This window comes from Labrus mixtus, chromosome 20, assembly GCF_963584025.1.
Source record: "Labrus mixtus chromosome 20, fLabMix1.1, whole genome shotgun sequence".
NCBI classification, from domain to species: domain Eukaryota; kingdom Metazoa; phylum Chordata; class Actinopteri; order Labriformes; family Labridae; genus Labrus; species Labrus mixtus.
Genome location: NC_083631.1, coordinates 21,878,489 through 21,906,343, shown reverse-complemented (window position 1 = coordinate 21,906,343; position 27,855 = coordinate 21,878,489). Strand labels below are relative to the sequence as shown.

The window sequence follows — 27,855 nt, the reverse complement described above, 5'->3', positions numbered from 1 at the left end:
TTTTTTTGAATGCTTTGATAGTGTTTGACCGACCACTTAACGTCCACGCTGACCTTTTGAGATAAATCTCATCTCTCTGTGATGTCAACACACTCGGCCTCTGTCCCTCAAGTGATCTACTGTCTGCCTCCTCCAGATGGACGCAACTCAAAAGCCTATTCCATTGTGATCTGGAGTTACAACAATGCATCGTAAAGCATGATTCACCATCTAATCCAGCGCTAATCCTTTACAAAGTATTGCAGCATATAGCATAATGCCTATTGCATACGATGTCTGCTGACGAATATTACAAGCAGGAAGTGGAAGTGGTTGCTTAAGCTAAAGGTCAGTGGTGCTTTGGCTTAAAGGGAGTGATACTTTGATTTTATACTTTTTGAATTCCAGTTTGTCTGATTCACAGTATGTATTTGTTATTTGCTGATAATGTACAGAAAGAAGGTATTGGGGTAGTTTTCCAGTAGGTGTTGATATCAGCACTGTCTGCAGCATATTTAGCAGAAGGTCAAAGTTCGGTAGATGGGTATCTGATAATGTAGAAATACATTTTCTATAAAGTTCACCAGGACTTGTTAATAATTTGACACTATGATTACACAATGACTAGGACATTATAACAGAATATTAGCTTCCCATCCTGCACGGGATGTCAGAGTAAATTGGTCAACATTTTGGAAAGGGCTTAGAAAAAGGAGAATTTATTCTTAAAATCCGTCTTTGGTGTCAAAATTCCCATATTGGTAGGGCTCGATGCTGAGCGCCTCAGAGTCCACCTGAAGGGTTTGAACTCTCTTCATGACTGATTTTTTTTTTCCAGCCCTGTGTGCCACAGTTTATCATACTGATGGAGAGCCGGTAGATTTACATTCCAGACCCTCCGCCTCATGCAAGCCATTAGCTCTCCTATGGAGGTCGATGCCTCATTGAGCACAATAGCCTTCCTCTTTTTGTGAAAAAAATAAAAAAATAAATAAAAAAAGGTAAAGTAATGCTGCATACACCAATTCCTCAAGAGGAGGGCCGGCCAGGCGGACTGTGGAGATTATTCACGAGGACACCTACTCCTCCTTTCTGTTCTACAGTCCTTCCTTCAGCCAACACAGTGACCTTGGTACCTGTTCAAATACTCATGAATCAATATTCAGATGGATTTACGTCTTTTACGTTGGTAGTAAAATGGTTTTCACTCCAATTTCTCTGTTTCACAGTTTTACAATCACTTGGAAGAGCTTGATTGAACATCTACACCACAATGGTGCAAAATTCCCACATTTATAAAAAAAAAACTATATAGGAATCACTGCTGTGGATTGCATCAAACTGCAATTTCAAAACAGGTAGTCGTGGCTGCAACTTTCTCTTTGCAGAAAATTGGTCCCAATGAAAATAGGTCCACTAGAAGTTACTCTCATCTTTGTCTCTGATCGGCTAAGACTGTCATTCAAGTTACTGACAGCACTACATAGACCTCTTTGTTAACCAGTAAAATGCTTTTATCCAAAACTACGTGAAGGCTTGTAAATTAGTCTTCAAAGCCACCAGACTCAATCGACAAAAACTTGCATTTAAAGCTCACATATTATGAAAAATACACTTTACCATGGTATGGAATTACATCTCAAGAATTGCATCAATCGCATGTAATTTTTTCCCCTTTCGTCCCAACCAGCTGTTGGTACTTCTTACCTCTCCGATCATCCCGTTCCAGATGCCTCGCACCAGCTTGCCGTGTTTGCCGTTGGTGACCAGGTAGAGGTCGTAGGAAAACTTGATGTTGCGGGACAACTTCTTCAGGATGTCGATGCAGAAGCCCTTACAGCACAGCTTGGTGTACGGCTCAGTGTGACCCACAATTCTTTAAGAGACAACAAGAGACAAGAAGAAAGATGAATTCATAATCAAATTACGATTTTTCTACAGTAAGATCCTTTGTAAGAGGTCACGCTCTATCTCTTTTAAAACTGGTTTCTTCACACTCTAGTTTCTGCTCACTTTTCATTGTTATAGATGATGCTATTAAACTCCCATTACATGTTATCAATTGGAAGGAAATCAGCAATTATTTTCACAATCATTTATATTGGATATATGGAAATACCAATAAAACCAAGGCTCTTTCACACTGAGAAAAATTGAAAATATTGACCAAATTGTTGATATGAGTAGAGAGGAGAGCTTTACATTCACCTGGAAGTCCACTCACTCAAATTCACCATGCTTTAGTCGCAGTGGAAACATGTATCCATTGTTTTATGTTAAGACTTGCCCGACCCCCGTCATGAACTCAATTTAAATAAAAACTAAACTTTGAGTTCTAAAAAAGATGAAAAGAATTTCCGCCTGCTTTTCTGTTAAGGTCAGCGTGGATTAGAAGGAAGTTGAGTCGAGCAAGGTTGAACAGTTCAACAAGGGATTACAAGACAACGCTATTTTACAAAACCGAGCATCCTCCAAAAATAAAAGGAGCAATACGAGGTTAAAGCAGAACTATGAACAAGATGGAAAAGCCTGTAATGCATTAAAGTTACCCCGCAGTTATCATGGACAGGAACATTCAGATTTTACATATATTACACATATTTCTTATTTTCATAGTTTTGTCCTTTTAGTGTCTTTCATTTATCCATCCATTATCTATACCATCTTTTCCCGTTCTGGGTTTGCAGGGGGGTGGAGCTGATCCTAGCTGTCATTGGACGAGAGGCGGGGTTACACCCTGGACTGGTCGCCTGTCAATCACAGAGCTGACATATAGAGACAGACAACCAGCAGCTACACTCACATTCACACCTATTTTGACAGTTTTAGACCACCAATCACCAATTAACCCAACGAGTCTTTGCACTGTGAGAGGAAGCCGGAGTACCCGAAGAGAACCCACACATCCACGGGGAGAAGCCCCAATTTTACATGTTTACTTTTTTTGATATAATTGCCAATACAATACCTCAGCTTTTGTTATTTAACTGCATTGTATATTGAGAAAATGACCTTGTTTTACAATCAACCCCTCAACAAACACAGACCACAAGCATTTCAAAAGTTTGATGACATTGAAACAAAAGTAGCCACAGGAAGTGGCTAGCTGTAAGAGTTTCAAGTGCGGCTAAAGTTAATGACAAACAAGTGCTGTGGCTGTCTGCGATCAGGAGCGGAGGAGTCATCTCCTTGACATGTAAAGCTGGGGCTCTGACGTCAGGAAACATTCAGGAGGTTTGGGGTTTGCGGGAGGTATATAGAGATAGAGCTCCGCAGTCTCGCACATTGTGTCACGGCCCCGACAGATGGACTGACAGCTGGGCCCACCAAAACAAATCCGACACAAATTAATCACAAGGAAACAATGGCAGGGAAGAGTGAAACTCATTGCTGGATTATATGGAGCTGATGATGGCAACTTGGCCTCCACCTGTACTAAAATGTTACCTGAAGAGTAGAAAAAAGCCTTAGCCATGCAACGGACTACAGACGCCATGACTTTGATGAGTTGTGGCTGGAGAAAGCGTTTAACATTCATGTCTACTTGGGCAAATTCTCGCCAATGGCAGCATCCTATAGCACAGGTTTCACTTTGCATATTACAAATATTTCCTACACTCCCTCCCCCTCCCCCGTGTGCTCACATTTCCCTCTCGTCCTAAGAGTAATCATTGCAATATCCAGACTGTGATAAGGTGCGTGTACTACAGAATGCTAAACTGTGTTAATTAGGACACTGGCCTGTGTAATACCAACCACACGCCCAACTGCCCCAGTGACCCTGGCTACGAGACGCGGCGTGCCCTGCTCGCACAACAGCTCTGATCTTCAGGCCGAGCACGCAGCAGAAGCTAAACTGTCAGTCTGGGGCTCAGCATACCAAGTAAAAGAAGCTGACGTAAGGGGTTGAAAATCAATTCCCCTTACTTATCAGAAGGATTTCCAAGAACACGGGGGATGAAAACGTCCTTCAGTTTCACATTAACAGGATGACGCCAGTGATGTGAGTCAGGCAGAGAAACACGGAGACTGCTGCCTTGTAAAACATCTTTTACTCTGATCTGATTTAGAGGAAGTAGACGCCAAAAAAGAAAAAAAGAAAACGGGCTGGATTGCTCCGTCTCAGTGTGTGCTTCAATTCATGCATGAAAGTGCACTCACTGCTTCTATCTGCCAACATCACTGAACACATCCTAGAACATGTTAGGCGAAAGAGGCTGCCTTCACCATATCAGACTTACTGTGAGACATTAAGTAGTTGTGTTGCCTCTGGGATTTTTACTGCAAGTTTGCGTTGGGCCACGACTGTGCTTAAATCGTGTAGTTTGATTCCGCATTTTTTAAGTTGTCGGATTTAATCAAGATCCCCACATTGTATCCCTATAGCTTCCTTTCATGGGATCCTTTCAACCAAGGGGATCTTTCCTTAGGGAGTAAGGACGCACTGAGTACATTTCCACAGCAGGGACCAGACTGTATTCTACCAAAAGGTTCCTGCTAAGGAGGTAGGTAATTTGGAAAGGTAAGGGCCTCCGGGGGATCGGTGCATGTTTCTAGGGGCATGATAACGGAGTGTGATTGCAAGAGTAAAACTGAACGAGAACCATGAGACTTTCCAAACCAAAGGAAATTGTTTTTTTTCGTTTTTTGAAATTGATCGTACAATCTTGTTTTCAGATGTCTATCAGCACTTGTCTGCCTCTCTCTGCGTCACAGAACCCTTCTTGTGAAACACAATAGGCGGGTGAGGGAAGTGTGGAGAGACGCGGGAGAGGGGTGCTGAGGGATGAAGGATGGGGTGTGTCCAAAGAGAGCCTTTGTTTTGGTCTGGCAATCTGCTCTGAAAATCGCCTTTTGAAAAAACAAAACTTCACAGATTTGATTGAAAAGATGGAAACCTCCTCTGGTGATCAGACTGACTATTTGTTTTGTCAACCTGTAGGAGTCCGCCCCACCTCGCTTGAATAACTTTTGAATTCAGAATAAAGGAACTTGTGTCTGTTTTGTCTGAAACACAGACATGTTTGAGTGCTCATTTGCTTTCAGAGACACCAAAGCAAACACACCTCCACAGCGCTCAAACGTGGTCTGTCCGTGTGAGGAGATGTGGCAGTGAACTAGTGAGCCATGGGTGAGATGTAGAGAGCACTAATGACATGTCACCCCTAACCCTCTCCCCCCCCCCCCCCACAGCCCTTTGGTCTAATGGACTCTGCACCCACACATCAGGACGGTGGAGGCAATGAGACGAACAGACCGAGCCCGGCCACAACAAACCGAAACAAATGAACACTTTAGAGGAAAACGAAGCTGCCACAGCACACCAGGAGTAAACACAGCGGCCCCAGTGTCCCCTGTCTCACCAGCTGCCAGGGTTCAAGGCTGGGCTCCAAGACGCCTGCCAATTGCTTCAAGTGGGTCTTTGGGAATAGTTTCTAAACCGTGTGTGAGGTTATTTATTGGAAGATTGGTCATTCTTGGATAAATGCTCTCAAGATGCTGTTTAAACGGTGACAGCATGTGCGTAGACTGATCTTCTAGTGTTTGTGTGATTGAGACTCATTGGTTCAAGACACCACTCTCAAGAAAAATAAAAGAGTCTCACTCTGAGAATCTCTGGAAATATTCGCCACAGAATGTGAATTTCCAAAGAGATTTTGCATTTATAGGATTTAAGGACTATTGTAATGAAACTACCTAAAGTTAAAGGCCAAATGTCTTCTGTGAAAATGCTTGGCTTAAAAACAAACATTGTTCAGCATTAGCTTGTCCTGATGTTTAAGGGACCAATATGTGACTCTGACAACTAGTGTTTAAAATGGGTACTGCAGTCCAAATTCCAAACATTGGAAAGAGCCGCCCCCTCCTCTCTAGAGTCGATGTGCACGCAGGTTGCCATGTTTCAAACAATGAAGCTTCGGTGTTTATCCAGCTCTGCATGGGTCCGTAAACCTTTCTGTGTTCTAACCTCTCTCCATTTTTCAAAAGCATCTCCAATATTGATCCTAGTTTGAGCACGTTTCTGATCTTGGAGTTTATTAGAAACATGCAGAGGCTTTTTTTTAGTTCGATTAGAATCAGTTATATTTTAGATCATTAACTTTTCTGTAAGTAATCTTAGCATCAACCACTTTGTTGGGAGGCTTGTTGGGGTATTGAATTCATGACCATTGAGAAGTCCTGTGCTCGTCCATTCAGAACAAGACGATCACTTTGCTTTTGCAAGTGCTGCTTGCTGTGTTCTTTAGAACCTCTCACCTGATGAACTTCACCCTCCATGCTGCACTCATTTCAGCCCAGTCAATTGGATAAGTAGCTCTTAAGATAAACAAAGGATGAATGGGGGGGGGGGGGGGGGGGGGTGGTGACATGAATTCCATTCTTTTGGGAAAAGCTTGCAATAAGCAGGAGTCTGTACATTCTCTATCCAAGGATAAATCATCCTCATATACATGACTGTATGTTTACAGACATCACATTACACAATCTAAAGCTACTACAGATTTCAAACATTATCTTGGGAAATCTGGCAGTTTGAAGTTGCTAAGTGCAGCTTTCGAGTGCTTTGTCCTGGGCCCTGTTGCCCAGAGGCTCATGGGAGCTCATCGGCCACTGCACTCGCGTCTCAGCTTTAATTTAATCAACTTATGATCTAACTCCCTTTGAAAGCAGCTAATCTTCGATGACATTATCTTCCCAGGTCGATACCAGCGTTCGCCGGGGCATTGCCTCTAAATTAATCTATGCCAGTGAGCTCTGAGGGAGAAGAGTCTGTCAGCAGTGTCAAAGCAGTGAGGAAGCTTTGGATATTTCTGATTCCACTGGAGGAACATGTGCGACTCAAAGGGGAATATCTTGTCGACTGCTTTGGGCTGCTTTAGTCTGAGCCGGGCTCTGGTGGCATAAAGACCAATGAGGGAGCAGCACAGACAGGCTAAATGTATGGGCCTGATGGGGGCTGAGGAATCGAAATGGACAACCTGCATGACCAATGACTCCCCATTTAGAAAGCACTGATGTCAGTTGAGGTTGTTTGCATTTCGATGCTGCAGGGAAACATTAGGCAGTGGAAGAGATTCGTGTAAAGAAAGTAGAGCCTGCATTAAGGATAATAGAACACAAATGTCAGCTTCTCAGTTTGTAGAAGAAAGTGAAGGATTAAACACTTAGTGGTTCATGTTGACAGATTCGTTTTATGATTTAATTCAGTAGACATCTTTGAGTGTTAAATTTTGCTCCTTTAAGTAAATTGAAGACATCACTTTGGGTCTTGTGAATTGTAGTCGACACTCACATATTATTTGTTATTTTATGGACTAAATCAGCAACAGCTAATTGTAGCAACAAGACATGGATTAACAATTAATAACCATAATCAATAGATGTAGCCTTAGTCTCCCCATTATTTTAAACTGTTACTGCATTATCCATTGGTCATTGTTTCAGCTGACCAGAATGCAGATTGCTTCATTGAACCTCTTATTGACTTTATCTGCTTCTGCTTTGGATTTCTTTTCTGCCATTGTCCAACATGGAGACTGTGCACTTTCCACATTGTCGGGGACGATTTGATCAGCGTGAGCGATAATGCACCTCGGTGCTTCAAAACACTGAAGGGACATGCTCTTCATCTTCCGTTTCCCCTCGTCTCCTTAACACTATTGTCAGTAATGGGTAATGGCCGGCGCTTCTCTCCCCCCACTAATGAACACCGATATCAGTCTGCAGGTGTTGAGGATTGATGACATGGCCTAATCGTCCCATCTAATTGATACCCCACCATGCAGCACATATATTTTCCTGATTGGGTCACAGGTTGATCCCTGGGATATTGCACTCTGGCCAAGCAGTCTAATGAGTATCTCGTCTCATTGAGTGATAAGAAGCCATGCCGGGGCTAATGGCAGGGGAAGAGCCTCTTAATCTCACACCTAATGGCACTCTGAAGTTGGATGCATAATCAATTAAGCTCAGCGTGTTAACATGTGAGAGCGCATGTGGGGACTGTTGGTACAACAAGTGGGTTTGAATAGGCAGAATTCTTTGACTTGAGGCTGACTTCACGGGGTTTCATTTGATGATACGATGGAGTAAAAGTGTGGAGAAGAACCTCAAAACGCTCCATCCTTTGACCTCTATCCATCTTTGCAACATCACAGAATATTTAGAGAAATAAAACCTGAATTTAATGATGTTTCAGTTGCTACACTGCATCAAACTAACATACTCCTTCTGACTTGTACTTAATATAAATATCCACCAATTCAGCCCTATTTTTTGCCCTAATCTTAGTGTACTGACTTTGGGATCTTATGCAGCAGTTCACTATTATTGCACAATATTGACGCCCCTCAGTTTTAGGCCCAGGGCATCAATATACCTGAGCTGTTTAAAGTTTGTTTTCCTGTAAGAGTGAGAATCTGTTGGTGCACGTCAGCATCACTTACGCCTCCGTCTTGTTGGACTGCCGTCTGCAGGGCACAGTGTTGCTAACGCATGTACCGGTCACAGGGTCCACCGCCTCAACGATGACGAAGGGCCTCTCCTCCAGCGTGGCCACCGTCAGGTGCCGGTAATCCGACACCGGCTCCATGTAGGAGCCGTACCGAGGCCACACGGGGTATCTCATTTGCAGGATGCCCGACTCGTAGTTCCCCACCTGTGGGTGTTGAAAAGAGAAGAGGTGAGCCAAGGGGAAGCCGATGACAAATCTCTGCACCAAAGTCCAGATGGTTAGCGTTATGTATTACACTGAAGTGTTCAGCAGAAAGCAATGATTCTTGAAAAGACACATTGAAGAACAGCTGAGGATGCAAGAAAGCTGTTAAGCTCTGCCATAAGAAGAAATAAAAGTCAAGAAGTATTGGTCATTTTCCCATCATGTATCTCTGAAACCTAGTGGACTATCAACCTCAGATCTTAACACAATGCGATCCCTTGACTACACATGCTGTTATCACGTCTCTGTTGTTGGAGCACCTGGACCCGGTGCAGCGAGGAGCTCTTTAGTTCATCAACAGTTTACAGGAAATTGATTTGGGGGTCACTTGGGATGAAGAGAGTGCAATTACACATCCAACGTAATGAAGGCAATTCCAACCCCTCGCTGCATTACCAGTTTCGCTTATTTTAATTGGATGTAGTGTGGGAAATGGGCGTTCAAGGAAACCGAATGCACAATCAAGATCTGAAATTAAACATTTCAAGCTCCCTCGTTTAACGAAGCCGTGACCTGTTAAGTAACACGCTCCACATGTCCCGACTCCCCGACTCTGGCTGTTAAAATCAGCGAGAGAAATAAAGCGGCGAAGGTCGCAGAGGACCCGTTTGGACCAATTACAGAAACACCAACACTGAATGCTAACTGTCTACGGGGCGATTAGATGCTGATGCAAACATTTGTATGCACTCACAGAAAACAGGAAGCGGCTACAGAACCTGCAGACGGCTGCACCAATCAACAATTATTTAAACAGCTTGACCACATAAACCATCATTTTATGTTAATTTCAGTTTCCACCGGATTCTTAGAAGGAGGAGATATCTGATAAGATAAATACAAGACGCCAATTTACTGCATTTTTTCAAATGTTTTCATCACATTCATTGCAAAAACCAGAAACCTGAAACTTGTGAAGACTGAAAATAAATGACTTTAAAGGCTTTATGTGCGATTTTTTGATCCAGCAGATGTCGCCCTTGAGCACCAGCATGAAACCAAAACAACTCGCGCTGCATTGTTGTGTTAGCATGCTAATGCTAGCGATCTTTATTCTGCTCGTATCTTCACACTGCATGTAAATTTACCTGAAATGAGCGTGATCTAGAAACACAGTTAAGCAGTGAGTACAGTATGTTATTCTTCTTTTCTCTAGTCCCTCAATTAAACAACTTTTATACGCGAGGGGAGGAGTCAGCCGGCCGTCCTGGCGATGTAAACAAAGTGAAGATAGGACTCAGAAATCTCTGAAAACATCACAGACAGTGGGACTCGGGTGTTACACCCATTGTAGACAGTCATGACTCACAGAGTTATTTTCAGAGGATATACTTGATTTATATTATATTTAAGTGTGAAAAATCACAAATAAAGCCTTTAATAATCAATTCCTGAAACAAAGTACTAAGTAAAATCTTACTGCAAGGGGTAAGTGGTCAATCGCATTAAAACGCTTTAAAAAAAAAAAAATCAGTTTGGGCAAAATATTCTGCCCACAATATAAGCTATTTTTGCAGGAAGAGGACAATCACGTTCAGTCTGCACAACTCAACCTCAGTATAAACAGAGTTTTTGAGGGAAAAAAGCAAATATCCTGATTCCCTGCGGATGTTTGAGTTACTCCTCTCTCCTGTCAGTCATATTGATCAGTCCTGCTGCTCACACTTCGCTCAGCTCGTGGGCTTTCAGGCAAGTCATTTAGAATTTCTAATTCTGGGGAAAATTACACTGATGAGACACATCATGTCCCTTTTTCTTTCTTCGGCTGTGGAGAATCTTTCCTGTCACTCATGTTTGAAAACGAACAAATCCTTTATTCTACATTAGCTTAAATTAAAAAGCGATGTTGTGAGGAAACATTCTCATCGAGTTTTATTCAGAAGCTGCCTTAAGGTGTCTTAAAAAATATTTGCAATAACTGTAACTCTAGTTGCATTGTACATATATTGAAAAAATCCTTCAGGAAATCACTTTATTTTGATCTTTCTCTCTCGTCTGCAACCTCCCGGTGAGGCTGTGATTTTTCACAGATATGCATCCTGAGAACAGCAGCTTTTCGGTGCCATATATCACCCTGCCGCTGTAAACAGCAGTGACAGGAAACACTTCCCATCATCCTCCAGGGCGCCTTTTCTCTGTCGCCACTCTCTTCTGTCATCCCCTCACTCCATCTCCCTGAGATACCACGACTTTTAGATCTTGGAGCAAGTTGTAAAAACGCTCTGAACGCTATCTCTCTTGGGAAGAATTACAATACAGAAACAGCTTTGGATAAGATTACTGGAGCTCTTTAAAGATACATTCTAGTAATATCTGATTGGGGCCTTATTTTACCTGTTTCGTTGTGTAAATAACAAATTCATATAGTTTTTAGGGGCAAACATGTAACAGGTTGAATGGCTGCAATGTAATCCTTAAGTATGTCCGATGTTTTTGCCACTGAAAGCCTCAGATTGATATTCTAAGTGAGTGTTTTCACACCTTTAGTTTGTTTGCTCTGGTCTGAGTCATGGACCAAAGTATTATAATGTTGTGCAATTACCTCAAGTTTGGTTTGTGCTCACACGGGGACATTTACAAAATGACCAAAATGACCAAAATGTGTAATGGTCACTTACTGGTAGAATATCAAGTCGTATAAGATACAGGTTGACTCCTGCCTGGCTGTGGTTGCTCCAAAGACACTTTCCAATTTTAAAATGGACAGACGGCTGGACGGAAAGATGTTGTCTCTGGTAATTGTTTTTTATATCGTTAGCATTTTCCCCTGTAGGCAAACGATACAGTTTGAAAATGAGGTACAAATGCTGCTCCAAAATAATATGTTGATGGACTGGAGTCGTCGTAAGCACCTAAGAAAACAGTTCAGGAGAAGGCACTCGAACCACTCGAAACATCCACCTGAATTATTTCAAATCCAACAGGTGTGCCTGGCGTCGAGAGAGGGCCCACAGTGACTGCTTCCTTCACTTGTGTTGGAATGAGGTCGCTTCATTTTCTTACTACAAACAAATCGCACCAGAATTTTAAAAAAGTGGGCCGAGATCCGCCTTTTAAAGTGAACTCAGTACAGTAGTTTGGTCAGCACCTGGGTTTGATTGACAGTTTTCTCTCGCCCCTGTAAGGCCTACACAGAGAGACGTCACTTCATTGCACTTTGAACAGGCAGTCTGAATAGGGCTTGTGAGAGCCGAGGAAAGTGTGAGAAATAGGACTCGGGCTCAAACTTACACATGGTGAGGAGTGTATTGCATCAGTCTGTACAGTGCCAAGCTGAGGCTGGATAAGGTGACCACCCTGTAATGTGTACAATAAGAACACTGAAAGGCATCAAGAGGTGGAATTGATTTCACTCGCCAGAGGCCTCAGAGATTTAACCGCGAATAGGAATCACCTTAAATGAAATGTTTCTGGAACGGGCACAAAGTTGAGATTCTGGAGGGGGTGAAGAGTACGTGTGTTTTCTTTTCTTGCACAAAAGGTTTAAACGAAGGTCATCATGGAGGAAATTAATGCTGGAGTCAATGAGGGGAACGAGAGGACACGTCTCATGCCAAGACGTCTCTCTGTCAGACATTTCCCTTTCATGTTTCATGCCACTGAATACATTAAAGTAAATGTGAAATCAGTCCAGTTGCTGTTTCTGTAAAATCAAAGGCTACTCTATAACACCTTCGAGATGGTTCAAGAGCAAGCTGCCTTGTCTGTCAGAGAGCGCAAGCACATTAAGACCGTTAAAACCCCCCTTATCTGTAAGAAGGGTTGCAGGGAAGAACACATGATCATCAAAAACAGCAGAAAAGGATGCCAGAAGAAGAGTGAGACGCAGCTGCTTGTCGGTGTCGGTATAAAAAACAGTGTGTTATCTGCTCTCTGCAAAGTGTTCCTGCAGTCATACATCTGTCGATGAGTTGACAGAAGATTGTCTCCGTGTTTGATGCAGCTCTTTTTTCTCTCTCTCCATCAACAGGAAGTGGAGTGCAGGAGTGTTGACGGGACATTTTAAACTCTGTTTTTTGTCACTCATGTGGAAGTAAGAGGAGGAGTCACAGACGGATCAGAGAGAAACGCGACACCCTGACATGATGATTTGATTTTTGCTTGCAGGGGTCACTTGGGATGAAGAGAGTGCAATTACACATCCAACGTAATGAAGGCAATTCCAACCCCTCGCTGCATTACCAGTTAGCAAAAAGATCAAGACCCAATCACAATTTTCAAATTTGATATGAGCATTCACACTCACATTTTTTCTGCAGAAACATGTGTAACATAGTTAGATTAGGTGAAAAGGTGATGGTGACAGTTATTCTGATTCTGATTGGTTCACGACCATAGACTGTATGCATGCATTGTATGGTACTATATCCGTGCACACATTCAAACTGCTTAATTTTTCTTTGTTCACCAGTATGTTGCATTGATATAAAGGCAAAAATATTCTCATTAAAGCATCATAAAATGGACTTTGTTTCTTGGTTTGCCACTTGTGTGTCATTTTTATTTTTTACGTCATGTCTTGCCTCAGGAGACCCCCCCCCCCCCAATCCCCCTCCAGGATAGTCTTCTGCTGTGTATACATCAATATGCATGCTTCAGTTTTCTTTTAAGCATAAACAGAATCCATTAAATCAGCGCAGGAAGTAAACTCCCTCCAGTCTGGTGTCCACATCACACCCAGAGACTCTGACTGAGCCGATGAAGCCGATTCAAAATCACCTGATCAAAGTGCATGTTGGACTTATTTCAACATCTTTTGAAGAGATATAGGGTAAGAAAAAAGAAAGAGAGGTGTGTCTCTGTGAGTGTGTGAGAGGACTGTAGTATTGTGTGTGTGATTAGGAGATGATCTTTCATTAGGGGGGGGGGGGCTTCATTGGTATCAGTGGCGCTCTGACTCCTCTAACGATACTCCTCACAAAGAAGCCAGTGATGTATGAAATCACTCTGCCAGCATGAAGAGAGAGATGTCAGTAAAAGTCACGGTGATACTGCAGAACAGCTCCCCTCTTTCATCTTTCGCTCATTATCCTGCTAATAAAGTCGATGTTTTCTCTATTCAGCTATATATGATTGCACGGCCCAAGAAAGAAAAATCCTGCCTGCATGTGTTAGGTAATAGATCAGCCGTGTTGTGCAAAGCTCACCTTGTCCCACTGCCTCTCTCTGTCCAAAGTGATGATTATCATGGCTGGATTCACCAGGTAACCGTTGCTGTTGAAGGAGAAGTCGTTGTGTTCCCAGGTTACGTTCAACATGTGCCTGCAGGGGGAACAAAGAGAAAAACATTGTCGGTGACTTTTTTTGTCATAAAAGCATCATTTGTAAGCTCATTTCGGGAGCAGGATGCAGTCCTCAAAACTGGAAATCATATGAAATCTTTGCTCAGTCAAATGCAACTTTAGAGCAAACAAACATGGCGGTACCCTTCTTTGGACACCAATGTAGAAGACATGCTTTTAAATTTGACTTTCATGCAAATTGCTTGGCTAAATGGAGTCTATTTACTTTTTTTATTGTGTATGGTTTTCCATTTTTAACTCCAGATGTGAGTGTGATATACGTTTCTTACACAACAAACCCAGCTGCCCCCCTTCGGTTTGTAAAAATAAAAGACAATGACAGTCAGAAATCTGTAACCTGCCTCTTGTGATCCCATTGTTTCATCCTTCACATCCTGTTATATTAAACCTGCGGCGCTGCTCTCTCACCTCAGCTGTCACTCCAGCCGAGGCGAGGAAAAGCCTGCTGGGAGGAGAATATAGCCTTCAGCCCGGTCTGTGTGAAGAGCCTGTTTAATCTGGTAATCTGCCATAATCCCATTAACAGGTGAGCTGACTCATTATCAAAGCTTGTTTGAAGACAAAAAAAAAAAAAATCCATTCTCCGAGTGCGGACGAGTCTGAGAACCGAGGGGGGATGTTAATGTTTGAAGTGGCTGGAAAGAGAAATAGATAGCCTAGACTACAAAGTTAATAGAAAGTGCTTTGTTCTATCACGCCGACCTTCATGATACTGACAAGAGCTGCCTCTGCTCCAGTCATGCCTGCTGGGTTTAGAACGTCTAAAAAGGAGGGGTTTGTACTGTATCAAAGCCGGAGATAATGTTCAAGATTTTCCCCCTTTTTAGTGGAATGATTTGGGTTTGCGAAAAAGGAAAAGTTGTCTCTGGCTTTGGCTTTGGAGACCCTGAAAGATAAATGACTTATTAGAGAGGTGACTCGCAATGCTCGAGTCCTGTTAGCAGTCCATCTGCTCTAACTCGTCCACATTTACACACAACACATTCCCAAAGCTCCTTGAACGACCTTGCTTCCAAACGAGCCAAACGTTGACGCTGAACCCTCTTTTTTTGGGGGGGTCTTCTCTTTGCTAAATTGAAATAAAACCAAAAAAATAACAGGATTTGCTCGATGTTCTGTGGCACTGGATTGCTCTATTGGGCACGGTTTAAAATGAGGAGAAGCCCCGCCCCTCTACTTGCTCCCTGACAGTCTGCAAGAGATATGGATGCTGAGCAGAGGAGGGGGAGGAGATGGATGGATGGATGGCAGTGGGTATAGGGCACAGTTTGGAATGGAGTGACAGGTTGCCGTAAAATGTTCCTCACAACACCAAACAGATGGGAAGTCATGAATAAATAATCAACTGTTAGCCACTCTTTTTTTTGCCGGGAACGACGAGCCATCTCTGCATCTTTGTGATTTATCAGTAATTAAAGACAACACTTTGATACCTGCTTTGTACAGAGCAGGGATAGCTGTGCCCACAAATCTTAATGGAAAAATGCGAGTGCATCGGGTGGTAAAATACTTGCTTCAATATGTGATTACTTTTCCTGACACCTGATAGCATGTTCAGTATTTCTGTGCGATGAGTGTACAAAACTTCACATTGATGGGAGAAACTGCGGATTGACTAATTGAAGCAACAATATGTAGGAATTTGGTTTGGTGTGCTTTGGCGCCGATCAAAGGTCTCTGAGTGCAACGGCACTGTTGCAGACGTGGGTGCAGAGGGTGCATAACTGGCAAAAACATTGCGAGAAAGCCAACTAACCATGTGACTGCAAGGTGCAGAACATTTACCAGATTTTGTGCAAACATGACTCTGCAAGAATCTTCAGCCTGTTTTTTTTGTTTGCAAACTGTTAGCATGTGGAGCATTTGGAAGTGTATTCAACTGGTGCCATGATATATGTAGGCCGTTGCTAAATGGCTACATTGGAGACGGCAAGTTATTACACACTAGTTGAGATAGGTAATCGGTGTAAGGATGATTTATTGATGTTTTTGTGTGCAAGCCTGAGATGTAACTTGGGTTAGATGACTTTATGCACTCGGTAAAGCTGCTGAACATGAGACAACAATGACATGGATGACGATACAGGCTAACGTTTTGTTTAAATCTGAATAATATCTTCAGTGATGTACACTCTGCTTCTTGCTCTGTCTCTCTCTCTTTTTGTCTTCTTGGCTTTATCCATCACCGTCCTCTTCCTCTTAGCCGTTATGTCAAACAGTACAGAAACAGAAACGTGCTAACTAGCTTCTTTTTATAACTGAGGGCTTGTGTGTGAACTAGTGCCGTACTGTAAAGCCGAACGCATTTGGCCTGCTGCCAAAGTTGAACACTGCAGTAAACAGGCGATTGGGCCGCGCCATGGACATGGAAGAGACGCCATTCTTACTGATGAAAGTTATTGTGCCGATAAATGGACCTTTAAAACTACTATTTCAAGATGGAAGAGTTACGTATTGTTCCTTTAAAGTCATTATTTTGTCAAGTAAAACTTTTTCTTAAAAACTGCTGTAACGGCTGCGATGTAGTCCTTTGGGGGAATTCCCCCCAATCAAGTACATCCATTAAAAGATGTGATGCCAAGAGTGTGACCGTATATAACTTATAAACTGCTGCTCAGATAGACCTTTTAGTTTTATGCGAAGGTGCTGCTTCTTTTACAACCATAAACAGCTGTTGGTTTGCTGTCTTTAAAGCTGCCACACTCCATTGGCCAAAAAAAAAAAAGAAGACATTTTTACCTCCTAGAACAAAGGATCCTGTCCCATTCTGTTTGTTGGCTCGTTCGTCTCACTGTGGTTTTCATCCAAAACAATATTGTGATTTTCTCACAATGATTCATACAAATTAACAGAAAGAGCCAGTGTTGGACATTTAAGTGCAATGTAAAATAGCTGGTTTTATCCATAACGTTTGGTAGCGTGAAAGAACAGCTGCTCATTGGGATCCTTTTGGAAATGTTGTTAGAAAGTTAGAAAAAAACAATTTGGGCCAGTTGGCGGCAAAATCTGCTAATACATACCTCTGCCTCTATTACTGGTACTGTAGCCATAAATCTGTTTTACTCGTTGTTCTTCTTGTTGTTGGGCTGTTTGTCTCTATTTATCTCTTTCTATCTGCATTACTCACTGTCCCACCTTTAAAGCACAAACACAGTCACAGCAGATGGCTGGCTCTGGTCCGGGTTTTCTGTTCCTGTTAAAGGAAGTTTTTCTTGCAACTGCTCCTTTGCCAAGAAGCGAGGGCTTTGCTCAAAGTGGAACAATGTCGGGTCTCTGTAAGTAATTTAATAAAGTGTCTTGAGATAACATCGGTTATGAATTGACCCTGTACAAAAAGTTCTGATTGATTTCTAAAGTTTCAATAACAAACACTTTTAGTAATTTACTTTCATTGGGCGCGTTTGTCCCAAAGGCTTTATTCTTGTTGAGGGATTAGCAGGGGCGTGGCCAGGAGTGGCCAATCAGATTTCAAGAGGGGCCCATTCCACCCAAATGTGCCCCTGCTCAGACCTCAACAAAAATAAAGCCTTTGGGACAAATGTGCCCAATAAAAGTAAACCAACTGTTACCACCCAAAAATCCTCAACTGTGATTGGCTTCTTTGTTAAGGCTGGTTCCACCCCAGTCAACAAAGTCTGGACTTGCCCCTGGGTATGAGGACTTGATTATTTATGATTAAAAATTTGTCCTTTAGTTGGATTTAACTCGTCTTGCTTGGCTACATTAACCGTCGCTTCAAGAGCATTTTCACAATTCTCAGGGGTTCGATCTCGACTGAAGAAGTATCCACTGTGTCTCGTTTAATACAACTAATGAGACAACATCAAATATACATGAGATGGTCTCAAGCTACAGGGGTCCATACTCCATTTTCATTCATTAGCACCATTATCAGCATGCATCTGCAGAGTTATTTCCATGGGGGGACGCCTTCACTCTGTAACTCACTCTTATCATTTATTAACATTTTCTTACGGAGGCCCTGGTGGCCGTTTTTTATGAACGCGAGTGAAGTCTTTGCACTCAGAGAATGATTCAATAGCTCCTCAGGGCTCCTTCTGTGAGCCTTTTGCATGTTTAAATACAAGAAACAAGTGAGCAAAACCTGCCAACAAACACAGGAACTTGTTCATCAAGACAAGAATTAACGGCATTTTATCGCTTTCCATTTTAGTGATGCAACGTAAATCCCTGAATAAATGCATACAATTAATTACGGCAGCATTTCAGAACTCATTTCCATCTGCGCTTAGTGTTTACATGCTGGACAACTAAAACTGGTATGCTGTTAGTTCCCTAAGGCTGATCATAATCCTGATCATTTAAATTAACATCTTTTTTTAATTAAGGGGCTGTGGTGCCGGAGTTTTGTAGACGTAAGATGAATATATAGCGAAAATGAAGAGGGTGGTCTGATCATTGAAGCCTCTGGGACAGTTTCAAATGAAGGCATGGCTCTTTCAAACATTAGCTAAATTAAAGACCTAATTTTAAGACTGCTTCATATATAAACACCTTAAAGAGCGCCACAGGAATGAGTCCTAAAACCCGGAAGTAAGTTAGCATTTGAGCGCCATGGGGTCTAACGTCTAAAAGTCAATGTTGATTTTGAATGTGTTTGTGGTTAGACTCCTGAAATAAGGTCTGTGGTTAACACGAGCTGAAGAGATGTTGGTGTTTTGTTAGACCACATAAACTACGTTAGGTAATACCCCCACTTGTGAATTTTGACGTTTTTACGCGTCTTTAAAAAGGCGGTTGCTAACAAGCGGCTAAATGTGACTACAGTGGTTGTCGGGGACATTAAACGTCATCACGCCGGACACAGAGGGCGGGAACTCTCTCACTAGTCGGAGATGTCTCCTGTAGGTTTAATCTTTAGGTTAAGGTGAATATTATGTTAGTAAACTATTTATTAAACTACGTGGATTAGTTTATCGGAGATCGTCTGAAGCATAACATTGGTGATGTCACAATCATCCGACCGTGGTGTAGTTAGCTTGTAGCATAACGTTAGCTTTTTACTTCTGTCGGCCGCATTAACGCTTCAAACATCATAAAAATGGCGTTCATCTGTGAAGATTATCCTGCTGAACAAAACGCCTACGCTTCAGAAACGTGTGTTTGACACAGAGATTATTTTCTGCAATGATCCAAAATCCAATGAAAACATCCCATAGGGGAATTCTCGTAAGACCCCATGGCGACGCTACTTCCGGGTTGGCCTACAAAAATACGTCATGTGGTTTGTTCTCTATTCTCTCAGACTTTGTTTCTCACCTGAACAGAGTGTCGTTAGTAGAGACGGGCCTGGCGGGGTTGTGACAGTCACTGTGGCCCTCGGGAACGAAGCCTCTCTGTTTCCGGAAACTCTGCACCCCTTTCACCACGATGGCCACCCCGTCCCGCACCCTCTTCCTCAGACTCATCCTCCAGCGGTCTGTGATGATGCTGATCAGCCCCACGGGGAAGCTGTCGGGCGGCGGCATGTCGGGGTTCCCCACCGCCAGGCTGGGGATAATCCAGATGTAGCCCGGCCCCACTAATCCGGAGTCCGCCGCCATGCTGAACAGGTACTGGGCCTCCTCGTGGGAACAGTAGACCAACAGCACCTGGGCGTCGATCTGCTGGAGCAGCCGACGCGCCCGGATGTCGTTCATGCCGTCGGCGGACATGTCGAAGGTCAGAACGTCCTGGAGCTCCCACATGAAGTAGCTGGTGTCCGTGAAGGACTTGATATATTCCACGTAGGTTTCATACCCCGGGTAGAGGCTGGTTATGACCACGAAGCTGTCCCAGTTGTACTCCTCCATCACCTTGAACATGCCGTTGATCTGCTGCTCGATGGAGGAGCCCAGCTGCAGGAAGTTGGAGCCTTCACCCTGGAGGATAATAAAAAAACATCGATATGTGCATGAAAACCTTTATGGTTGGTTAACTCGCTGCACGCTCTCTGCTCTGGACTAACAAGCAAATTAACACGTCTTAATTAAATTTGTTTAATGTGCAGATTGAACTCTGGGGGAACCCTCTTTATATCTTTTAAGGTCACACACAGACATTATTAAAACGAGGATAAATCCCTCGTCGAGAGGAGAGTTACCCCTCCAGGTGAGTCTGACAGTAGCTAAGTGTTCCTGCTTGCTTTTTGCTTCTCCGGGGGGGCCGAGCACTCATTCATCACATAAACTTGCACGTCTTACTTTTGCAGCGCAAACACTGGCCCGTCATCCGTACTCGCAAATGCAGAGGGATGGCACTATCAGTGTGGCCAGCGTTTCTTTCTGCAAATAAGACGACCTTGAGGAGAAGAACGGGCGAGGGCTTTTCTGTTTTACTGTTTTTATTTTTTTTAAATAAAGATGGAGAGGGGGGAACCGGTCTTTGTAGTATCTTGCGGTTGTGAATTTCTTTTCCCTTGAGATTTTCAGTGAAATGATGTTGAGCAGTCTTTCACACTTGAAGGTGAAGTTTAAGGTTGTGTTTGGAAATCAGCACCTTCTGTTAAGTTCTCCACACAAACGCCTGCTGTGACATCATGGATTGGGTCCAAAGTGCCTGACAGGTTCCAGATAAGAAACAGTGTCAAATGCACACAGTGCCAAACTATGCTGAAAGTGAACCATCAACTATATATCTAATTTCTGTACAGCGTTTTTGAGAAGCGATAGAGAATCTGAAAAATAATTTCACAACACACAATCCAATCTTAAACGTATTCTCCCACAAGTTAGATACAGTACGGCAGCTTCAATAGCAAATTCCTGATTCTGTACGCGACGTTCTTTGATGTAACATCCTGTGTTCCCACGGCAACAATAAACATGTTGTGTCTATCATGGTCACCGCCAGCACAAGATACATCCAGTTACAGCTATAAAATTACGGAAATTCTCTGTCTTTGATCGCTGTTGGAAATATTTGAGGTAATGTAACAAAAAAAATACAATATAGGTTAAATCTGTTTTTTGGATTTTTAATGTAAACATTTAATAGAATTCTGTTGTACATTTAAGTCTTCCATCCATCCATTATCTTTACTGCTTTTTCCGTTCGGGGTCGGCGGGGGCGCTGAAGCAGATCCCAGCTGTCATTGGGCGAGAGGCGGGGTTACACCCTGGGCTGTACGCCAGCCAATCACAGGGCTGACATAGAAAACAAAAGGGGATAGAGCATTTTCCGTGAGGGCTCCAAGACTATGGAACGACCTGCCCGAGGAGATCAGGTCGGCAGAATCAGTCACCTCTTTTAAGTCAAACTTTTTCCGGCGAGCCTTTCCTGTTTTTTGTTGATTTGAAATTGTTACTATTTTCACTTTTTTAGAATTCCTTTAAAAGAACTGTATGTATTTTACAGTTCTTTTAAAATGGATTTTATATTTTAAAGTGATTTTTATTCCTTAATCTTGCCTTGTTTATTATTCTATGACCTGCCTGTTTTTATATTTGCTGTCCTTGTAAAGCACTTTGTAACTTGTGCTCTATGAATAAAGATGATGATGATGATGATGATGATGATGATGATGATTATTATTATTATTATTATTATTATTATTATATAGAGACAGACAAACAGACACACTCACATTCACACCTAAAGGCAATTTTATAGTCAGCAGTTAACCTAACGAGCATGTCTTTGGACTTTGGGAGGAAGCCGGAGTACCCGGAGAACCCTTGCATGCACGGGGAGAACATGCAAACTCCACACAGATTCGGGATTCAAACCAGGAACCTTCTGACTGTGAGGCAACAGCGCTAACAACTGCACCACCGTGTTCAATGAGCACTTAGCTTTCTATCATTTCTAAACCCTTTTTTAACAGGATGCTTCTAAGAAACAAGAGCCAAACTACAAGACAGACAGATTCTGTTTGAAGTTGTCTAAACCGTCATCTGTCTGTCTTCACTGCATTTATTCCAGGCGATCATAATTAACATGATGGAGTGATGCTCGTTCACATATTGTTTTTTTTGTCAGAGATTATTTATTCTTCAGCAGACTTCAATTACTCTGCCTCGTCTTTCTGCAAAACAAACATGTTCATTAACGGGGAATCATTTGTAGGAGGGGCGGGCGTCAATGCGAGGGACTGTTTGAAGTAATTCCATTGTGATTTGTAAATAAGGTTTATTGTTCTCTGACGATGTTCATCTTTTAACCGCCGTCTTAAAATTCTGTCCTGCAAAGTATTTGCTTTGACTGCGGCGTTGGTAAAGCTCTCTCTCTCTCTCTCTCTCCCTCTGTCAGGCTGATGGGTAGTCGGCCCCCTCCTGACCCTCTCCCTCTCTGGAGGAAAAAGCTCTACCACGCCGAGCTGTGGGCCCCTCTGAGCGGAGGATTGGAGGGGGGGGGGGGTCAGGTATCGTGAGACAGCAAACACGCCTGTGATCTTATTCCGCCTGTCTCCCTTGCTGTCCTTGAGAGAAGTTCAGCGCTCTTGTGATGTATGAGCATCTTACGATTTCAGACGTCACGGCTAAATCCTCTGACTTTGTGCCTCCGACTGTAACCGTGCTCACGCCCCCGGAAAACATTCTCTTTCTTTCTGTAGCCTTGTTTCACTTGTCACTGCTCTTGTTTTCTCAGACCTTTTCTTGAATCCCCACACAGGGTTGGAGCTATGTACAGTAACAGAGCTTTTTTTTCAAGGCCTAGTTTTAAATACATCCAACCATTTATTAACCCTTTATATGCAGGTATTTTTTTGATCCAGCAGATGTCGCCCTTGAGCACCAGCATGAAACCAAAACAACTCACGGTGCATTGTTGTGTTAGCATGCTAATGCTAGCGATCTTTATTATGCTCGTATCTTCACACTGCATGTAAATTTACCTGAAATGAGCGTGATCTAGAAACACAGTTAAGCAGTGAGTACAGTATGTTATTCTTCTTTTCTCTAGTCCCTCAATTAAACAACTTTTATACACGAGGGGAGGAGTCAGCCGGCCGTCCGGGCGATGTAAACAAAGTGAAGATAGGACTCTGAAAACTCTGAAAACATCACAGACAGTGGGACTCGGGTGTTACACCCATTGTAGACAGTCATGACTCACAGAGTTATTTTTAGAGGATATACTTGATTTATATTATATTTAAGTGTGAAAAATCACAAATAAAGACTTTAAGGTACGAGAAAGAAATGCTGCAAAGCTGTCTTCCTCATTATTTTTTGCTTTTTGTGGTGTCAATCCCAGGTGGGTTCTTTAAACTCTAAGCATAGAGTCTTTACAGTCCAAGCCAGAATGTTTTGTATGTAAATATAGTGTTGTAGTACTCAAACTCAGTCTTGGTCTGAAGACCGGTCTTGTCTCGGAATTGGAAATTTTTTTTTACTCGGTCTCAGACTGGGCGTGGGCGTGTTACGGTCCAAGTGAGTGACACGTTTTCTAAACACAAGATGATGATTTTTCATTGATAATTATGGTCTTGGCCTTGACTCGGTCACAATCCTTAAATGTCTTGGTCTTGTCTTGGTCTCGTAGCCCTCTGGTCTCGGTTATGTCTTGGTCTTCGCTGGGTTAGTGACCAGGGAGTTGACTGTTGACTGTTAAGCTAAAGTTTTCTGTGGCAAAAAAAACCGATGACTCCAGCTTTAAAGTTTTCTTAAAATAAAAATAAAAATTGCTTTAAATAGTGTAACTGAGACAAAGATCAGCGACACTACCATTTTTCATTTCTTACTCATTCAATTAAAACCCAGAGCTCGTGTCATTTATTTTTAATGCCTCATCTTACAAAAGCTGCCTTATATTCATATTAATGACGTTCAGTTATCTACATCTTTACTAGAAATCATTGTGAGCTCAGTGTAAGGGACAGACCATGGACTTAGATGGATTGGACTGCAGTGGAGGCCCGGGCGGCTGCATGCATACATCCACACTGTGTGCAGGGATCTTATGCAGGTTAGTCACGGAGGAGCTCGTGAAGACGGTGTAAATCTACTCATTTTCTCCTTCCCCTCACTGTCCCACAGCTAATCTGTCAGAGTTATTGCCCTTATTCCTGCTCGTGCTGCTGCCTCCCCGCATCTGCAACGACTCTCAATCGCTTCATTCCCCAACAGGTGCCGAGGCGTCAGAGTGTGTATGTGCAGGTGTGTGTTTTATGTGTTTGTATGCGGGATAGCCTGAGGGTATAGTCGGAGTAAAGCCGCTCGCAAACTCCAATCTCAACAGCTCAATTAGTAGAGGGCACACTATCGTGCGGTCCAAATGAGCCTGGGGCATTACCACAGGCTCGGCTGCAGCTCAAAGCCTGAAGTCAGTGTGCAGAGCGTGTACAGTACGGGCCAAGGCATATGCTTGCAGGGGAAATGGAGTCAAACCAACAGTCACAGTTGGTTACACTGAATGTAAAATGAACCTTCCACCAACCTTCCGTCCTCTCTAGGAGCCAAATGCAGGCAGCATCTAAAGGCAAACATGTTTATACCCCAATCCAAACCGCCTCCTAAAGATGATGTAAAGTCTGAGTCTCTTCCATGGCTGCATTGCACGTCCTCCCTAATCTGTTCATAACAACTGATAAGACTAAGAAAACAGTCTAAATTTAGCACAATATATTCAAAATTGTAGGTGGGTAAACAACGTAATTTGGTTTGCAGAGTTGTCTGTATTTGTTTCGACCAGAGAAGGTAAGTGGTTTTAAGGCACCCCCACATGGCCGTTTTCCCCTCACCCCTCGGTTTGCCAGGCAAACGGCAAACCAACAGGTGTTGCAGCGACGGAAGCGGGCGAGAGAAGTGGTTCAGATAGAAGTGATTGTACCCGACCTAAAAAGCCTCTGCATGTTTCTAATAAGCTCCACGAGCAGAAACGTGCTCAAACTAGGATCAATATTGGAGATGCTTTTTGAAAAATGGAGAGAGGTTAGAACACAGAAAGGTTTACAGACCCATGCAGAGCTGGATAAACACTGAAGCTTCAGAGTCCACCACATGGTGACCTGCGTGAGCATCAACTCTAGAGAGGAGGGGGCGGGGCAGACAGCTCTCTACAATGTTTTGAATCTGGACTGCAGTACCCATTTTAAACACTAGGTGTCAGAGTTACATACTGCTCCTTTAACAAACAGGTCCCTATAATACACCTTAAATATTGAGATATATACTTAAAGCATACATGTTGAATGTTTTGAGAAATACATCTAATTTGTCTAAATAAAATACATCACTTGGAAAAGTTTATTTATGGACATTCAGTCACATAAATACTGATATTCCAGATATTCCAGGAGCATAACAAAGAGAGAGGGACAGAGAGAGAAATCCTCTAAATCCTCTGAAAGATGACGTAGATGCAGAACAGGACAACAGTGATAGAAAAAGAGATTGGCGAAATCTCCGCTGGATGACAAATCTCCATCAGCTGACAATAAAAAATGATCATTTTGCCCAATACTATAAATAATGCATGTTAGATTATAACCTGGGGCGTTTGAAATGGGACCATGACTCTATCAGGCAGTAAGCCGTCGTCGCACAGCGTTGTCCACAGAAGCTCACAGTAATAGTCTACAGTCCCAAAGAAGATTACAGCCATTGAGTGGAAAGCTTAGCTTCTCAAGGCTGAGATTATATCCACAAGGGTAAAATATACAGACCTCACACTGCTTTACAAACAAACGCAGAAACGCTGCGTTAGTCCGCACAGTTAACTCCCCCCCCCCTTTTTTACGTTTTCTGAAAAAAAATGTTGGCTGTTCAAACCTTGTGGTGACTGAATGCTCTGCAGCCAGAAGATTAGATTTTTAGATGCTTTGAAACTGGTCTGAGTTAGATGAGAGTGTAAAGCAGTGATTATCTCTAAACCACAGCTGTTTATATCAGAGCTGCGGCCATGACACCGAAACCAACACTTGTTTTCATTTAGAGAGCATAGGAACGAGCCGTCTTCACCTTCTCTAAAACAGACTTTCTGTAAAAGCTGAAGGTTATCTCAATGACTCAGGTGCGTCATCGCCTCTTGATGGATATGGATATGGAGTGCATCCAAAAATCAAAAAGGAAACAGGAGATGAAGTCACTTGGCTCAAAGGAAATGAAGCCAATATAATATTATGATTTGCAGTAAACGTGTTCTGACAGTGGAGTTAAAGTAGCCCTGAAGATTTTGGAGCACAAATTGATATACATGGCCATCGGTCAGACGACTGAACTGCAGCCTCTAATTTTTTTTTTTTTTTGCTTCATGAGGAGTCACTTCTGGCCACGGCTCTTTGCTGCGACATATGTTTGCCTCCGCCACGCAGCAGGAAATGCCCTGGCACCACCTTCCTGTGCTGCTGACGTCACAAGCAGATCCTGCACGGTAACCGAGAACAGACACATATTGTAGCTCCCTGGACATTTTCCACTATAACACAACAAGAGTAAAGGATAGGGTATAGAGTATAAGAGAGTACAAGAGTGTGAATGTGCACGCTTCCTGCATTTGGCAAAACGTCTGTAACCGGGGAGAAAAAAATCAAATCAAGGATAAATTGAAGTTTTTTGTTCTCTTAGAAAGAGACGTTTTCCTTCTTACTACTGTAATGACTTGGAAAGGTAGCTGATCAGTGGTGGTCTTGACCGATTTCAAATCTGTTTAAGAGTCCGTCCAGTCTGAGACTGATACAGAACGGAGTACAAATGATTTAGATTCTGAGACTAGACCAAGACCTTCAAAAAGTGGTCTTGAGGCCGGTCTTTATACCAAGACCGATTTCGAGTACCACAACACTACCTAGTATGGCTACAGCTTATTACAACAAATACAAAAAATAACTCCACTGCTGTTAAAAACAATCTGACGTCAGGTGAAGTATAAAGAGTGCAAAAGATAATTTGGGACAGTGTTCAGAGGTGATGGAAGTTGCAAAGAAAGATCCCAGATTTTACATCAGTCCTGTGTGAAACCTAAAGTCAATGTTGACCTCTTTCTAGTTGTATGGGACGTTTATTGGTCGACATCATCTATGTTCTATTATTTGTCCAGGATTCAAGAGTTGGTATATGATTAAGTGTTGCCTACCATGGGAACGACACCTTTAGTGGTGGTATGGCTTGAAGGTCTTTTTAAAAATGGAAATATAACTGGGCACACTAAATGGTGCAGTATACAGGACAACTGTTTCCCAGGCAGAAGAAGAGTTTCGCCCAACCTCACTTCTCCGTTGTATAAGTTAGACAGCGTATGAATATGCTAGCTGTCTTGTCTCTCTCCCCTTAGGCTGCTCTGTGTGACTGCACTTTCCCTGTCTCAGTCTAGACAGACTACACTGTAACTGTGCCAGTGGTTTTAAAATGCAGCAGGAGCTGCAGGTAAAGAGACAAGTGAGTTCAGGTTTGTGAAAAGAAAACAGGATAAAAAAAAAGAAGAAGATGTAGTTCTGAGAAAAAGCCCCAGGCTCATGTTCCTGCTCAGACAATCAGGGCTTGCTCGTGTCACACTCAGATTCTTTGCTCGCTTACAGCTCCGGTGCTCCCAGGATGTGATCTGTCCTACCTCACAATGAATGCTTCAACAGATGCCTTGGATTTTTAGACAGGGTTTTGAGCTAAATGCATAATGAGGGGAAACTTATGATACTTTATGTCTGTAGTAGGATTAAGAAAGTATACTTACCCCCTTGGGTGTCAAAATACTCTTGAAGGACATCACCGGATGCCTCTTTTGTTGGAAGTCATACCCAATAGCTTTTTTATATACCTATATATCTTTATAGAGGTAATCCTTGGCCTTATAAGGTTATGATACTTTACTTTCCCATTGTCATCACTAGCTATCCAACAATGATTTAGCATAGCTATATGATACACTATACATACAAACAAATACCTGCATACAAATGCAGCTTGGAATCTACTC

General features: G+C 42.7%; 2 protein-coding genes across 2 annotated transcripts in view; one reads left to right on the top strand and one right to left on the bottom strand.

Annotated features, from left to right (window-relative positions):
* The window catches only part of LOC132953912 (uncharacterized), a 186,885-nt gene that overhangs the window by 68,514 nt on the left and 90,516 nt on the right, over positions 1 to 27,855 (top strand). The gene's annotated exons all lie outside the window — the stretch shown is intronic.
* Positions 1 to 27,855, bottom strand: part of grin2ca (glutamate receptor, ionotropic, N-methyl D-aspartate 2Ca) — a 69,397-nt gene that overhangs the window by 11,969 nt on the left and 29,573 nt on the right. Inside the window, exons 3-6 of the mRNA XM_061026719.1 lie at positions 19,282 to 19,883; positions 13,846 to 13,960; positions 8,427 to 8,638; positions 1,687 to 1,855 (exon numbers count right to left, since the gene is read on the bottom strand). Coding sequence (XP_060882702.1) covers positions 1,687 to 1,855; positions 8,427 to 8,638; positions 13,846 to 13,960; positions 19,282 to 19,883 — 1,098 coding nt within the window. The remainder of the gene's footprint in view (positions 1 to 1,686; positions 1,856 to 8,426; positions 8,639 to 13,845; positions 13,961 to 19,281; positions 19,884 to 27,855) is intronic.